The following is a 17590-nucleotide window of genomic DNA, read 5'->3' as shown; positions in this document are numbered from 1 at the left end:
TGTGTTTGAATTCCGCTGGTCTGGCCTATATCTTGCTGCTGTATTTAGATTGGGTACAGTGAATTACACCGAGAGGGCTCTTGTTGCAATGAATCACATCAGAATACACTGCAGACCTACTGTGTTACGACGAAGTGTGTGATTTTGATATAGGACATTCTTGCTATTGGGGGAGTGCAGCGAAGGTTCACCAGACTGATTCCCGGGATGGTGGGACTGACATATGAAGAAAGACTGGATCGACTAGGCTTATATTCACTGGAATTTAGAAGAATGAGAGGGGATCTCATAGAAACATATAAAATTCTGACGGGACTGGACAGGTTAGATGCAGGAAGAATGTTCCCGATGTTGGGGAAGTCCAGAACCAGGGGTCACAGTCTAAGGATAAGGGGTAAGCCATTTAGGACCGAGATGAGGAGAAACTTCTTCACCCAGAGAGTGGTGAACCTGTGGAATTCTCTACCAGAGAAAGTTATTGATGCCAGTTCGTTAGATATATTCAAAAGGGAGTTAGATGTGGCCCTTACGGCTAAAGGGATCAAGGAGAGAAAGCAGGAATGGGGTACTGAAGTTGCATGATCAGCCATGTTTCTATGTTTCTATGAAAGAAACAATATTTTCATTATCCCACTGAAGGGCACCGAGGAACTCTAGATGCCATGTTCAATGCAGTTGTACGAAGGGAGGAATGGAGGTTGTGCATGATGGAATTGATTGAATGTAGAGCAGAAGCACCCACAAGGGTTGCTTACTGAGTGGGGGAGGTCACTGATGTGAAGAAGGGGTAAGAGTGGGAACGAGGACAATGCTGTGGGGGAACCCTGAGTTAATGACATCAGTCAGAGAGTAAACCATCAAATACCAGACGGATAGAGATTGAAGGAAACGGAACGTATCTTTGGTGAGAGAACACATGATGGTAACTTTTGTTCAGTAATATACAGTGCTGGACCTTTCCAAGGCCACATAGTTCACATGCCAGACACAAGACTCCCGAAGCAAATGCTCTATGCAGAGCTCCTTCATGGTAAACGAGCCAAAGGTGGGCAGCGGAAACGTTACAAGGACACCCTCAAAGCCTCCCTGGTAAAGTGCAACATCCCCGCTGACACCTGGGAGACCCTGGCCGAAGACCACCCGAGGTGGAGAAAGTGCATCCGGGAGGGCGCTGAGCTCTTCGAGTCTCAACGCAAAGAGCGTGAAGAGGTCAAGCGCAGGCAGCGGAAGGAGCGCGCGGCAAACCAGTCCCACCCACCCCTTCCCCCGACGAATGTCTGTCCCACCTGTGACAGGGTCTGTGGCTCTCGTATTGGACTGTTCAGCCACCAGAGAACTCACTTTGGGAGTGGAAACAAGTCTTCCTCGATTCCGAGGGACAGCCTATGATGATGATGAACAGCAAACGATTCACCATGCTCAGTAGCAGAGCTCCAGAGGTGTGTAACATGGGCAACATCACCAGGGGAACAGTCCTGCTGAGAACCAGACATTGATTGAGCAGCACTTTCATGGTGATGGATCATTTGAGAATCCAACAGCAGCAATGTAGGCCATAGACAGAGAAATTAGATGGAGGGAGAGGTAGTTGATAAGATTTATGCAGATGATCTTAGTGAAGTGACACAGGATCATTTTGGCCGCCGAAAATAAATGTTGGGTGATTCCAGGGAGCTAAAGTTAGAATTGGGATGTCCGAATAAGAAAGACTTGCATTGATATAGCCCTTTTCACATCCTTCGGATGTCTCTCTAATCTCTCCTGCCTTCCACCCGATCACAGACCTTCCCCTTTGTTCTTTCCTCCCCTCCCCCCTTTCCCTGCCCCGACACTTGCTCAAAACCTCTTGTATCTCTTAACATTTTCCAGTTCTGACGAAGGGTCATCGACCTGAAACATTAACTCTGTTTCTCTCTCCACAGACGCTGCCTGACCCGCGGAGTATTTCCAGTATTCTCTGTTTTTATTTCAGATTTCCAGCATCCGCAGTATTTTGCTTTTGGCTAAGATTAGTGTGCTGATTTGAAGTGCTAATGGCTGGGGTCATCCCTGTATCTGCAACACGCTAATAGCGTATCCACGGTGTTTGTCTTGTAAATAAAGACTTGGATTTATATAGCGCCTTTCATGACCACCCGACGTCTGAAAGTGCTTTACAGCCAATGGAACACTTTGTTTTAGAAGTGTAGTCGCTGTTGTAATGTAGGAAATGCGGCAGCCAATTTGTACACAGCAAGCTCCCACAAACACATAAATGAAATGGAGCTACACAGACGACAGCGTAGCTTGGCTTCTGTAGGAGACGATGTTCAGTTGATATTGGAAGTATTTGATCTGTTTTGAAGTGTAATGTTGTTAAGCATTGCCTTATTGCATTCCTGGATGTGATCTCATCAGGTTGTGTCGAATCACCCAACTTCACTGTTAATTACATTTATGAAGCTTGTTGCATTTTGTCGGGAACCAAACCAAAAACTTGGAAATGAGCAGGAAATCCACTGAATTCTGATAGTGGCAGGGTCAGGAGTGGACTCTGTAATGGGAGACTTGCGTAATCTACAAATCCTCCGGGAGGTCAGACACACCAATGTTAGCGTCCTCGATCAGGCCAACATCCCCAGCATCGAAGCACTGACCACACTCGACCAGCCCCGCTGGGCAGGGCCACATTGTCCGCATGTCCCCAGACACGAGACTCCCAAAGCAAGCGCTCTCCTCGGAACTCCTTCACGGGCAAACGAGCCAAAGGTGGGCAGAGGAAACGTTTCAAGGGACCCACCCTCAAAGCCCTCCCTGATAAAGTGCAACATCCCCACCGATACCTGGGAGTCCCTGGGCCCATAGACCAGTCCGCCCTCAGTGGAGGGAGTGCATCCGGGAGGGCACTGAGCACCTCGAGTCTCGTCGCCGAGAGCGTGCAGAAACCAAGCGCAGGCAGCGGAAGGAGCGTGCGGCAAACCAGTCCCACCCTCCCCTTCCCTCAACGTCTATCTGTCCCACCTGTGACAGGGACTGTGGGTCCCGCATTGGACTGTTCAGTCACCTAAAGACTCATTTTTAAGAGTGGAAGCAAGTCTTGCTTCCGAGGGACTGTCTATGATGATGGTGACATCACCATTCAAATTCATGGCACACTAGCACTGAAAGTATGAGGGCAAGGAGGTGGAATTTGTTTATCCAAAGACGGTTGTTTTCAAAAGACTTTCCCACTACCTCAGGACTGGCCATTGAAAAGGTTAAATGAACCCTTGGATGGACTTTGAGATTTCTGCATTGATATTTGTACATTAGTAGAAGATGACAAATTCTTCATTTTTATCCTATGATTGTAAATAAATATCTGATTCTTTGGCCTATAAAAGGTCTGCAAGTGATTTTCTGCCAATGTAAAGAGAGTGATACCATAGTAGAAGACTTGTTAATTCATGAACAGGTTATTGTACAAGAAAGACTTGCATGTTTTTTTATTCATTCACGGGATGTGGGTGTCACCGACAAGGACAGCATTTATTGCCCATCCCTAATTGTCCTTCTTGAATACATCTAAGTTTCTCGCTGGGCCATTTCAGAGGGGCAGTTAAGAGTCAACCACATTGCTGTGGGTCTGGAGTCACAGATAGGCCCAGACCGGGTAAGGACAGCAGATTTCCTTCCCTAAAGGATATTAGTGAACCAGATGGATTTTTACAACAATCCGGTGGTTTCATGGTCACCATTACTGATACTAGCTTTTTATTCCAGATTTATTGAATTAATTGAATTTAAATTCCCCAGCTGCCGTGGTGGGATTTGAACACGGGGCTCCAGATCATTAGTCCAGGCCTCTGGATTACTGGTCCAGTAATGTGACCACTATGCGCCTTTCCTAACCTCAAGGCTTCCCAAAGCGCTTCACAGCCAACGAAGTACTTTAGAAGTGTAGTCACTGGTTGTAACGTGGGAAACGTGGTGGATTGTGTGCACAGCAAGCTCCCACTGCATCATTCAGTCCCAAAACTCACCAGGTCATCGATTTGCGCCAATTCAAAGTGCGCAAGAGCTGACGCCCAACGCGAATGGCATCTCCTGCGGCACGGGCATACACTGGTCTTGAACCTGATTGGGGGAGTTTTACAATGAGCAGAGCTAGACCCTCCCACTTCCAACCCTCGGCAACAATGTATTTGAATCGCGGAAACGGAGACGCTGACGCCACTGTATTTTGCCACTGATTTATTTATTTCGGATTGAGCTGTCAGAATCCCGTCGGCTTTAGAAGTCGACAATGCGGCGGAAAGACCCGACCATGGGGGAGATGGCAGCCCAGTCGCTGTATCTCCTGTACTCCCTCGGTTCCAGCAGGTACTGCCTTCCTCTGTAGCTGGGCTGCTCGTAGAAGACCCAGGCTCCATCCATCACGTTGCAGGAGTAGACCTCGCGGTGGTGGAAGTGCTCGTAGACGTTTGGACAGTCATCCATGAATTCCATCATCTGACCTCCGTACTCTGGTCTCTCATAGATCCTGATCCTGTAGGAGCCTCCACTTGGCTGAGAAGAAACAGTGGAATTATACACGATACATTTCAATTATGGCATGCTGGCCTTCATAGCGAGAGGATTTGAGTATAGGAGCAGGGAGGTCTTACTGCAGTTGTGCAGGGCCTTGGTGAGGCCACACCTGGAATATTGTGTACAGTTTTGGTCTCCTAATCTGAGGAAGGACATTCTTGCTATTGAGGGAGTGCAGCGAAGGTTCACCAGACTGATTCCCGGGATGGCGGGACTGACATATGAGGAAAGACTGGATCGGCTAGGCTTATACTCACTGGAATTTAGAAGAATGAGAGGGGATCTCATAGAAACTTATAAAATTCTGACAGGACTGGACAGGTTAGATGCAGGAAGAATGTTCCCGATGTTGGGGAAGTCCAGAACCAGGGGTCACAGTCTAAGGATAAGGGATAAGCCATTTAGGACCGAGATGAGGAGAAACTTCTTCACCCAGAGAATTGTGAACCTGTGGAATTCTCTACCACAGAGAGTTGTTGAGACCAGTTCATTTTATATATTCAAAAGGGAGTTAGATGTGGCTCTTACGGCTAAAGGGATCAAGGGGTATGGAGAGAAAGCAGGAATGGGGTACTGAGGTGAATGATCAGCCATGATCATATTGAATGGCGGTGCAGGCTCGAAGGGCCGAATGGCCTACTCCTGCACCTATTTTCTATGTTTCTATGTTTCGATGATTAAACATAAGATGGTTGAGCAGGAGAGCGTGAGTGTGAATGTGGCAGCTGTACTGGCCGGAGGTGTCGCACTCATTCATGAAGAGGGAATAAGAATTGGAAGGAGAGTCGAGCAGGGCTTCTCCTGCTCCACTTCTTCTCCAGTTGAAGAACAGGAGGAAGAGGTTAGAGGAGGACATCCTCCCCACCTTCCATTGTTACTTTATTTTACTGGTGAATTTGGATTTCATAATCATACAATATAGGAGTTGCTGGACAATTAAACTACCAAGGTCCATCTCGTTCACCTTTGATGATTTTGCTTTAAAATTCATTCAGAACTCAGTACTAGGTCCCTTGCTTTTTGTGGTATACATCAATGATCTAAACTTGAATGTAGGGGGGTATGATTAAGAAGTTTGCAGATGACACTAAAATCGGCTGTGTGGTTGATAATGAAGAAGAAAGCTGCGGACTGCAGGAAGATATCAATGTACTGGTCAGGTGGGCAGAACAGTGGCAAATGGAATTCAATCCAGAGAAGTGTGAGGTAATGCATTTGGGGAGGGCTAACAAGGCAAGGGAATACACATTAAATGGTAAGACACTGAGAAGTGTAGAGGAACAAAGGGACCTTGGGGTGCAGGTCCACAGATCCCTGAAGGTAGCAAGCCAGGTAGATAAGGTGGTTAAGAAGGCACACGGAATGCTTGCCTTTATTAGCTGAGGCGTGCGATACAAGAGCAGGGGGGTTATGCTTGAACTGTATAAAACACTGGTTAGGCCACAGCTGGAGTACTGCGTGCAGTTCTGGTCACCACATTACAGGAAGGATGTGATTGCACTGGAGAGGGTGCAGAGGAGATTTACGAGGATGTTGCCGGGACTGGAGAATCTCAACGATGAGGAAAGATTGGATAGGCTGGGTTTGTTTTCCTTGAAACAGAGGCTGAGGGGAGACCTCATTGAGGTGTATAACATTATGAGGGGCCTGGATATAGTGGGTAGAAAGGGCCTCTTTCCCTTAGCAGAGGGGTCAACACCAGGGGGCATAAATTTAAAGTAATTGGTAGAAGGTTTAGAGGGGATTTGAGGGGAAATGTCTTCACACAGAGGGGGTCTGGAACCCACTACCTGAAAGGGTGGTAGAGGCAGAAACCCTCACCACATTTATAAAGTCCTTGGATGTGTTCTTGAAGTGCCGTAACCTACAGGGCTACGAACCGAAAGCTGGAAAGTGGGATTCGGCTGGATAGCCTCTTCTTGGCCGGCGGGGACACGATGGGCCGAAATGGCCTCCTTCCGTGCTGTAAACTTCTATGATTCTATGTGCACGTCACTGGCAAGGCTAGCATTTATTGCTCATCCCTAATTTGGAGGAAAGATTGGATCGGCTAGGCTTATACTCACTGGAATTTAGAAGAATGAGAGGGGATCTCATAGAAACATATAAAATTCTGACGGGACTGGACAGGTTAGATACAGGAAGAATGTTCCCGATGTTGGGGAAGTCCAGAACCAGGGGTCACAGTCTAAGGATAAGGGGTAAGCCATTTAGGACTGAGATGAGAAACTTTTTCACCCAGAGAGTTGTGAACCTGTGGAATTCTCTGCCACAGAAAGTTGTTGAGGCCAGTTCGTTAGATATATTCAAAAGGGAGTTAGATGTGGCCCTTACGGCTGAAGGGATATGGAGAGAAAGCAGGAATGGGGTAATGAAGTTGCATGATCAGCCATGATCTTATTGAATGGTGGTGCAGGCTCGAAGGGCCGAATGGCCTGCTCCTGCACCTATTTTCTATGTTTCCTTAGCTGAGTGGCTCGCTGGGCCATTTCAGAGGGTAGTTAAGAGTCAATCGCATTGCTATGGGTGTGGAATCACATTATAGGTCAGACCGGGTAAGGACGGCAGATTTCCTTCTCTAAAGGACATTAATGAACCAATTAGGTAGCATCATGGTCACCATTACTGATACTAGTTTTTTTTAATTCCAGATTTATTGAATTAACTGAATTTACATTCCCCGTGGTGGGATTTGAACTCACATTGCCAGTTTATTGGTCCAGTAACATAAGCACTATGCTACCATTGCCGGTGTACAAAGATAATGGAGTTGTTGACCAATCACAGAAATCAGTCTCCATCAATGAGTCCAAGGTCACCTGTTCCTCCCGTGCACACTGCACTAGCCACATGTCACGTCTCAAATTACTCACATACTGTATCCTCAAAATGTTATTTTCTGAATGAATGAATGCTAACTTCTTCCACCATCTCCCGAGGGAGCCTGTTCCATAGATTGGCCACTGGCTGACTGAATAATATTTCTGCAGATTAGTTTTGAATATTGCTCCCTACAATCTGAAACGATCAAATAATCCCCATGCTCAGGCAATGTTGGTTAATGCACCCTGACCTCATTTTGGCACCAGGATAATGTTACAGTATTGTGCACGTTTGTATTTTTAAAACGGATTTGGAAATCTCAGAAACAGTCGTCAATCTTCTGTGGTGTGGCACACGAGGGGTCAAGATCTTCAGGTGAAGCGGCCAGGGGAAGGGAGATAATGGGGGGCTGCAGCGCCACCACTGGCAGGAGCTTGGAACTGCAGCGTGACGGATTTACATAGGCATTTGTGATTATAAATCTGGACTTTGACATTTCCAATGGTTGACACAAAAGTGTGGCGCAAACAGGACAAGGAGAAATACGGTCTTGTAAGCAGGAGGTACGTGCAAATGTAACATTATTGAGACTGACCTGGCGGACCATGCGACAGGACCTGACATTGTCGTTGAAGCCCATCCAACGCTGGTAGTCAGAGTACTCGCCCCTCCTTAAAATGTACATGTATCCCAGGTAGTTAGGGCGCTCGTAAATCACCCAGATACCACTCTCCACACGGATGGAGTGGCAGCGGTTGAAATAACTCTGCATCTCTGGGGTGTCACTGGAGCATTCATAGTGACGGCCCTGAAAGTTTCGGTCTTCGTAGAAAATAATCTATGATGGAAAACAAGCAGTATTCTAATGAGGAATTCTTTATAAATGACTTGAAATGCTCCAATTGAATATCGGGGAAGACCGAAGCCATTGTTCTCGGTCCCCGCCACAAACTGCGTTCCCCAGCCACCGACTCCCTCCCTCTCCCCAACTCCTGTCTGAGGCTGAACCAGACTGTTCACAACCTGGGTGTTATATCTGACCCTGAAATGAGCTTCCGGCCACATATCCTGCAGCATAACTAAACCCGCCTGTTTCCCCCTCCGTAACATCGCCCGTCTCCGCCCCCTGCCTCAGCTCATCCGCTGCTGAAACCCTCATCCGTGCCTTTGTTACCTCCAGACTTGACTATTCCAATGCACTCCTGGCTGGCCTCCCACATTCTACCCCACGTAAACTAGAGGTGATCTAAAACTCCTGCCCCCTGTGTCCTAACTCGCACCGAGTCCCGCTCACCCATCACCCCCTGTGCTCACTGCCCCGTGTCCTAACTCGCACCGAGTCCCACTCACCCATCACCCCATGCTCGCTGCCCCGTGTCCTAACTCGCACCGAGTCCCACTCACCCATCACCCCTGTGCTCGCTGCCCCGTGTCCTAACTCGCACTGAGTCCCGCTCACCCATCACCCCTGTGCTCGCTGCCCCCGTGTCCTAACTCGCACCGAGTCCCACTCACCCATCACCCCCTGTGCTCGCTGACCTATATTGGCTCCCGGTTAATCTCCTCCAGCCCCTACACCCCTCCCTGTCTCTGTAACCTCCTCCAGCCCCTACACCCTCCCTATCTCTGTAACCTCCTCCAGCCCCTACACCCCTCCCTGTCTCTGTAACCTCCTCCAGCCCCTACACCCTCCCTATCTCTGTAACCTCCTCCAGCCCCACAACCCCCCCGAGATATCTGCACTCCTCTAACTCTGCCCTCCTGACCATCCCTGATTATAATCGCTCCACCATCGGTGGCCGTGCCTTCTGTTGCCTGGGCCCCAAGCTCTGGAACTCCCTCCCTAAACCTCTCTACCTCTCTTTCCTCCTTTAAGACGCTCCTGAAAACCTACCTCTTTGACCAAGCTTTTGGTCACCTTCCCTAATTTCTCCTTAAATCGCTGTCAGATTTTTTTGTCTTAGAACACTCCTGTGAAGCACCTTGGGACGTTTCACCACGTTAAAGGCGCTATATAAATACACGTTGTTGTTGGGTGTTAAATGTTCTCAACAGTACTATTTTCTTCTCTCCCTGCATGTCTGTTGCCCTCTATCCACATCATTCCCCCCTGGTTGGGAAGGTGGGATGGTCCAGTCCTTGACATTCCCAACCCAATTATCAATATATTAATTACTCAAACACTCCTTTGTCCCAATAGGATCTGTCTGGAACTCCTGAACTCCCTCTCTATTAGCACTGTGGGAGCACCTTCACCACACGGACTGCAGCGGTTCAAGGCGGCTCATCACCACCTCCTCGAGGGGCGATTAGGGGGATGGGCAATAAATGCCGGCCTTGCCAGAGGCACTCGTATCCCACAATAATTTTTTTAAATAAAAAGGAGGCAAATTTATGCAATGTGGATAGTTCGCAGAAATAGTGGCCATGGGATCTTTTCCACCCACCTGAGGGCAGATGGGGCTTTGATTTAACGTCTCATCCCAAAGACGGAGTCTCCGATAGTGCGGCACTCCCTCAGTACTGCCACTCCGACAGTGCGGCACTCCCTCAGTACTGCCCCTCCGACAGTGCGGTGCTCCCTCAGTACTGCCCCTCCGACAGTGCGGCTCTCCCTCAGTACTGCCCCTCTGACAGTGCGGCACTCCCTCAGTACTGCCCCTCTGACAGTGCGGCGCTCCCTCAGTACCGCCCCTCCGACAGTGCGGCACTCCCTCAGTACTGCCCCTCCGACAGTGCGGCACTCCCTCAGTACTGCCCCTCCGACAGTGCGGCACTCCCTCAGTACTGCCCCTCCGACAGTGCGGCGATCCCTCAGTACTGCCACTCCGACAGTGCGGCACTCCCTTAGTACTGCCCCTCCGACAGTGCGACGCTCCCTCGGTACTGTCCCTCCGACAGTGCGGCACTCCCTCGGTACTGATATAGGGTGAGCCTAGATTATGTGCGCAACTCACTGGACTGGGGCTCGAACCCACAACCTCCTAACTCAGAGGCGAGAGAACTACCCCACTGAATAACAACTTACCTTTCCCATTTTGCTTGTGACTGTGTGATACTTGATCTGTTTCTCGCTCGCTATGGTTTGATCTGAATATTGCTGCCGTATTTATACTCGGTATAATGAATTACGCAGAGAAGGCTTTTGTTTGCAATTAAACACATCAGCAGAACACACTGTAGTTCTGCTTTGTTAAGCTGAAGTATTTGATTTCTATATAGATCTTTTGTTTTCTTTTTTTCCATCGAACGCCTATCGTTTCTGGAGTGATCTCTTTCAAAAAATCATTTGTATGCAGTTATAGTTGAACCTTATAGCCAGGCTGGCAGCATTGAAAGTTCATTGCTGGTGCTTCACATTGCATACAGCACAGAACGAGGCCATTCGGCCCATCGTGCCTGTGTGGGCTCCCAATTAGTGCCACTCCCCCTGCCTTTTCCCCATAGCCTTGCAAGGTACCCTCCGACAGTGCAGCACTCCCTCAGTACCGCCCCTCCGACAGTGCAGCGCTCCCTCAGTACCGCCCCTCCGACAGTGCAGCACTCCCTCAGTACTGCCCCTCCGACAGTGCGGCACTCCCTCAGTACTGCCCCTCCGACAGTGCAGCGCTCCCTCAGTACTGCCCCTCCGACAGTGCGGCACTCCCTCAGTACCGCCCCTCCGACAGTGCAGCGCTCCCTCAGTACCGCCCCTCCGACAGTGCAGCGCTCCCTCAGTACTGCCCCTCTGACAGTGCAGCGCTCCCTCAGTACTGCCCCTCCGACAGTGGGGCGCTCCCTCAGTACTGCCCCTCCGACAGTGCAGCGCTCCCTCAGTACTGCCCCTCCGACAGTGCGGCACTCCCTCAGTACCGCCCCTCCGACAGTGCGGCGCTCCCTCAGTACTGCCCCTCCGACAGTGCGGCGCTCCCTCAGTACTGCCCCTCCGACAGCGCAGCGCTCCCTCAATACTGCCCCTCCGACAGTGCGGCGCTCCCTCAGTACTGCCCCTCCAACAGTGCGGCGCTCCCTCAGTACTGCCCCTCCGACAGTGCGGCACTCCCTCAGTACTGCCCCTCCGACAGTGCGGCGCTCCCTCAGTACTGCCCCTCCGACAGTGCGGCGCTCCCTCAGTACTGCCCCTCCGACAGTGCGGCACTCCCTCAGTACTGCCCCTCCGACAGTGCGGCGCTCCCTCAGTACTGCCCCTCCGACAGTGCGGCACTCCCTCAGTACTGCCCCTCCGACAGTGCGGCGCTCCCTCAGTACTGCCCCTCCGACAGTGCAGCGCTCCCTCAGTACTGAACTGGGAGCGTAAGCATAGATTATTGTGCTCAAGTCTCTGGAGTGGGATTTAAACTCACACCCTTCTGACCCAGAGGCGAGAGTGCTACCCACTGAGCCACAGCTGACACCAGTAGCCACACCAGCGAGTGGACAAAGTCATCAGCTCAATTTACTATTTAATATATTTTTTGAAACATACACAGTAATAAATCACATTGCAAACCGTAACAGATTTCAGAATATTTATTTGAAAGTAAATATTAACATTTCACACTAGAAAATGCCTGTGCATTGCTAATCACATTGGAAGGATAGTGAAGTGATTATTGGACCTGAGGTGTGGATATTACACCAGGCCAACAAGCCAGGAGACTTTGGACAAACTGTCAAATTAGTCAGTTAAACAATTGATCATTTTCACCCCTGTCTTTAGGGGCCTGCTGGCAGCCCTGTGGCCTTTTGTCCAAAATGGCCATTCTTCATGTACGACTCTAAGATAGTGCGTAGCCGAGGCTATTCGACTGTGAGGGTATCACAGGATTCTGTCCTTGTTCGATATCCACACAAGTGCGTGTTCCAGCAGGTGCCACTGGATGACAGTCAGGAGAGCGGACCCTGGCTGATTTTCCCCTCCCTCGCGCAAGGGGGGTGCAAGGACCAATCCTCGAGGTGCTGCTTCAACCCCAGCTCAGATCAGCAAGCACAGCAGTGCAGATCAAACCTGGCTCAGTGACACAATAGGCAGCGCAGTGACCCACTAAAGCCATCAGGGGGCGTTGAGCAGCACTTTCGGAATTGGTAAAATAGATTTTTTTTAAATTCAAGGACATCTTTTGACCAGAATCAAAAAGCAAACTGGGCCCTCGTTTATTTACTGTGTTCGGGTAATGCTATAAGGTGAAGGATTCTTTAATATGTCTGTACATTAATTTTTACTTAGCATTAGAAACTTAAAGATACTTTTAGCGCAAATGTGTAAAATCCAAACAACTCGTGTGTAAGCTGAGATAGAAGGTTATCGCCCTCGTATATTGGCTGGTATGAAGCAGAATTGGTTACTCAGGAAGCCATTATATATTTAAAAAAATGGAGGGGATGATTTTACTGTCTTCACTTTGTCTCCCCCAGCAACACACCATCTATGGCCAAAATATGTCCAGGCCTCAACCAATGCTACTCTGCAGTGTGGTTCTGCAGGCTGGTGACCTCAATCCATCCATTTGATCTTTATTCATCGCAACAGCATGCTCAAGGTTAGAAGCTCAGCAGAATGAGACTGCTCCATGGTATTATGGGATGGGGATGGGGATGGAGGTAAAGGCACTGGTCATTGTTGGACTTCAGCAAAAGACTCGCTTTTGTTCAAAAAATTGCCTGAATAATCGGACTCCAGTTCAGACTCGGTGTTGCTTAAAGCCCGTTCCTGTGGGAGACGAAGGGAGACCAGCAGGCTGGGAAAGATGTTGGCTGCAGCTTCTGACAGCAGCCAGGGAGCTGGAACCGTCGGTAGTCCAGGCAACTACATCTTCCCAATAATGGGACGTGTGGATGTGGGGAAGGAAGAAAAATAACAGCAAAAATAAATACACATCAAATAAAAGCACTAAAAGCAAAAAGAGTCTTAAAGTAGCGGGAGCATAGCTTATAAATGCTGCATTTGGGAGTCAGTTTACACTGCGGGGCTGTTAAATGGCAATTCTACGGAGGCTACATCATAAAGAGCCTGATTAATATTCTTTCTGCATTTTACTGCACATCTTATATCAGTGTTACTGTGAGGGGTGTGGGGTATATCAGTGTTACTGTGAGGGGTGTGGGGTATATCAGTGTTACAATGAAGGGTGTGGGGTATATCAGTGTTACAGTGAGGGGTGTGGGGTATATCAGTGTTACAATGAAGGGTGTGGGGTATATCAGTGTTACAGTAAGGGATGTGAGGTATATCAGTGTTACAGTGAGGGGTGTGGGGTATATCAGTGTTACAGTGAGGGGTGTGGGGTATATCAGTGTTACAGTGAGGGGTGTGGGGCATATCAGTGTTACAGTGAGGGGTGTGGGGTATATCAGTGTTACTGTGAGGGGTGTGGGGTATATCAGTGTTACTGTGAGGGGTGTGGGGTATATCAGAGTGTTACAGTGAGGGGTGTGGGGCATATCAGTGTTACAGTGAGGGGTGTGGGGTATATCAGTGTTACAGTGAGGGGTGTGGGGCATATCAGTGTTACAGTGAGGGGTGTGAGGTATATCAGAGTGTTACAGTGAGGGGTGTGGGGCATATCAGTGTTACAGTGAGGGGTGTGGGGTATATCAGTGTTACTGTGAGGGGTGTGGGATATATCAGTGTTACAGTGAGGAGTGTGGGGCATATCAGTGTTACAGTGAGGGGTGTGGGGTATATCAGTGTTACAGTGAGGGGTGTGGGGCATATCAGTGTTACAGTGAGGGGTGTGGGGTATATCAGTGTTACTGTGAGGGGTGTGGGGTATATCAGTGTTACAGTGAGGGGTGTGGGGCATATCAGTGTTACAGTGAGGGGTGTGGGGTATATCAGTGTTACTGTGAGGGGTGTGGGGTATATCAGTGTTACAGTGAGGAGTGTGGGGCATATCAGTGTTACAGTGAGGGGTGTGGGGTATATCGGTGTTACAGTGAGGGGTGTGGGGTATATCAGAGTGTTACAGTGAGGGGTGTGGGGTATATCAGTGTTACAGTGAGGGGTGTGGGGTATATCAGTGTTACAGTGAGGGGTGTGGGGTATATCGGTGTTATAGTGAGAGGTGTGGGGTATATCAGTGTTACAGTGAGGGGTGTGGGGTATATCGGTGTTACAGTGAGGGGTGTGGGGTATATCAGAGTGTTACAGTGAGGGGTGTGGGGTATATCAGTGTTACAGCGAGGGGTGTGGGGTATATCAGTGTTACAGTGAGGGGTGTGGGGTATATCAGTGTTACAGTGAGGGGTGTGGGGTATATCAGTGTTACAGTGAGGGGTGTGGGGTATATCAGTGTTACAGTGAGAGGTGTGGGGTATATCAGTGTTACAGTGAGGGGTGTGGGGTATATCAGTGTTACAGTGAGGGGTGTGGGGTATATCGGTGTTACAGTGAGGGGTGTGGGGTATATCAGAGTGTTACAGTGAGGGGTGTGGGGTATATCAGTGTTACAGTGAGGAGTGTGGGGTATATCAGAGAGTGTTACAGTGAGGGGTGTGGAGTAGAGCAAGAATGTCCAGGTACTGGGGCCCAATGCAACCTGATACCCAGCTTCAGGCATCTGAGCTGGAGGGGATTATGGGCTTGTTCATACCGGAGAAGAGAAAAGGCTGAGGGGAGAGATTATTGAGGGAGTTGATTGAACCCCAGTAACGTGTGACGTTGCCACAATGTCTGGAAGCAGGGGACACGGGCTGAAGCTGTAAGAGCGAAGGAGAGAGCGTGTTGATTTAGTTACTTTCCACAGAAGAATATTTGGAACAGATTGCGCAGGGAGGCAGTCAGTGTGGGAACATTCAAGGGGAAATTGGAAGCTATTTGTGGGAGCGTGCCTTTGACAGCAGTTAGTAGTGGAGGGCAGTCGTTTGCGGACCTGTATTTTCTGTGGTGCCGTGCTGTGACCAATCTTCCCTCTGATTTCTTTATGGGCCGCGAGGCCCATTCACACACCTGCGGATTTTGCATTTAAAAGCCAGTGAGCCAGAGCTCCAGAGCGCTCTGGAATGTAAAGGGAACACTGGCTGTGATCCTCAATGATCCTAAACTCTGGAACTCCTTCACGGGCAAACGAGCCAAAGGTGGGCAGAGGAAACGTTACAAGGGACCACCCTCAAAGCCTCCCTGATAAAGTGCAACATCCCCACCGACACCTGGGAGTCCCTGGGCCCAAAGACCAGTCCGCCCTCAGTGGAGGAAGTGCATCCGGGAGGGCGCTGAGCACTTCGAGTCTCGTCGCCGAGAGCGTGCAGAAACCAAGCGCAGGCAGCGGAAGGAGCGTGCGGCAAACCTGTCCCACCCTCCCCTTCCCTCAACGTCTATCTGTCCCACCTGTGACAGGGACTGTGGTTCCCGTATTGGACTGTACAGGCACCTAAGGACTCGTGTTTAGAGTGGAAGCAAGTCTTCCTCGATCCCAAGGGACTGCCTATGATGATGATGAAACTCTGGAACTCCCTCTCTACCTTTCTTCCTTTAAGATGCTCTTAAAACCGACCTCTTTGGCCAAGCTTTTGACCATCTGCCTTAACTTCTTCTGTAGCTCAGTGTCAAATTTATCTGTTTGTCTGTAACACTCCTGTGAAGCACCTTGGAACGTTTTACTACGTTAAAGGCGCGATATAAATACAAGTTATTATTATTTTTATTTATCCTCAACCATTATTCACGGGGACAGCTATCGAATGGGGTTTTAGGCAAAGTGCGCCACCTGAGAACATATGGAGCCTTTCAACTCAAAATACTGCTGCAGTTCACTTGGAAATGTGTGAAGGTGTGTTTAAAAGTATAAACCTGTAATGAGCTCTCACTTTGTGGGATACGAATTAAGATCATTCTGTGCAACAGATGAACCCCACCCCGTTCCTGTCAGATTTCAAATCTTAAAAACCAACATCAATTAGAATCTGGTCCTCAAACAGAGCGACACAAAGCATGATGCCCACTCCGAGCAGGAAGCCCAGGTTTTGACTCATAAAATGTCCGAGACAACACTGTCGTTTGGTATCCGATTGGCCACGCAACATTTCAGGGAGCTGCAAGAAAGAGGGAGAGATTATGATTGCAGCGAGATTTTACACACAGTTCGTGATTATTACATAGGAACAGGAGGAGGCCATTCAGCCCCTCGAGCCTGTTACATTAGGAACAGGAGGAGGCCATTCAGCCCCTCGAGCCTGTTACATTAGGAACAGGAGGAGGCCATTCAGCCCCTCGAGCCTGTTACATTAGGAACAGGAGGAGGCCATTCAGCCCCTCGAGCCTGTTACATTAGGAACAGGAGGAGGCCATTCAGTCCCCCTCGAGCCTGTTACATTAGGAACAGGAGGAGGCCATTCAGTCCCCCTCGAGCCTGTTACATTAGGAACAGGAGGAGGCCATTCAGTCCCCCTCGAGCCTGTTACATTAGGAACAGGAGGAGGCCATTCAGCCCCTCGAGCCTGTTACATTAGGAACAGGAGGAGACCGTTCAGCCCCTCGAGCCTGTTACATTAGGAACAGGAGGGGGCCGTTCAGCCCCTCGAGCCTGTTACATTAGGAACAGGAGGAGGCCATTCAGCCCCTCGAGCCTGTTACATTAGGAACAGGAGGAGGCCATTCAGCCCCTCGAGCCTGTTACATTAGGAACAGGAGGAGGCCATTCAGCCCCTCGAGCCTGTTACATTAGGAACAGGAGGAGGCCATTCAGCCCCTCGAGCCTGTTACATTAGGAACAGGAGGAGGCCATTCAGCCCCTCGAGCCTGTTACATTAGGAACAGGAGGAGGCCATTCAGCCCCTCGAGCCTGTTACATTAGGAACAGGAGGAGACCGTTCAGCCCCTCGAGCCTGTTACATTAGGAACAGGAGGAGGCCATTCAGCCCCTCGAGCCTGTTACATTAGGAACAGGAGGAGGCCATTCAGCCCCTCGAGCCTGTTACATTAGGAACAGGAGGAGGCCATTCAGCCCCTCGAGCCTGTTACGTTAGGAACAGGAGGAGGTCATTCAGATCTTCGATTCTGTTCTGCCATTCAATTAGATCATGGCTGATCTGTATCCTAACTCCATCAGCTGGTTCCATATTCCTTAATATCCTTGTCTAGCAAAAATCTATCAATCTCCAGTTTAAAACTATTAATTGACCCCCAGCAGCTACTGCTTTTTGTGGGAGAGAGTTTCACACTTCTACTGCACTTTGCATGAAGAATTGTTCCTAAATTCTCTCCTCAATGGTCTGGCTCTGACTTTAAGGTTATGTCTCCCTT

At 49.4% G+C, this 17590-nt stretch overlaps 2 protein-coding genes across 2 annotated transcripts in view; both read right to left on the bottom strand.

The window, feature by feature from the left end:
* Positions 1-4251: 4251 nt before the first annotated feature.
* LOC139240905 (gamma-crystallin M2-like) lies at positions 4252-10408 on the bottom strand. The gene is made up of 3 exons (XM_070869411.1): positions 10400-10408; positions 7967-8209; positions 4252-4527 (listed from the first exon to the last, which is right to left on the bottom strand). Exons 1-3 carry the CDS (start codon positions 10406-10408, stop codon positions 4252-4254), a joined length of 528 nt encoding a protein of 175 aa, XP_070725512.1.
* Positions 10409-15667: 5259 nt separating this feature from the next.
* LOC139241020 (zinc transporter ZIP10-like) overlaps positions 15668-17590 on the bottom strand; it is a 52588-nt gene continuing 50665 nt past the window's right edge. The window contains exon 12 of the mRNA XM_070869724.1: positions 15668-16380. Within this exon, the coding sequence (XP_070725825.1) occupies positions 16228-16380 (153 nt within the window). The 3' untranslated portion in view covers positions 15668-16227. The remainder of the gene's footprint in view (positions 16381-17590) is intronic.

Source organism: Pristiophorus japonicus, chromosome X, assembly GCF_044704955.1.
Source record: "Pristiophorus japonicus isolate sPriJap1 chromosome X, sPriJap1.hap1, whole genome shotgun sequence".
Classification (NCBI taxonomy): Eukaryota; Metazoa; Chordata; class Chondrichthyes; family Pristiophoridae; genus Pristiophorus; species Pristiophorus japonicus.
The sequence above is the reverse complement of the archived record's forward strand: the minus strand, read 5'-3'. Positions and strand labels throughout refer to the sequence as shown.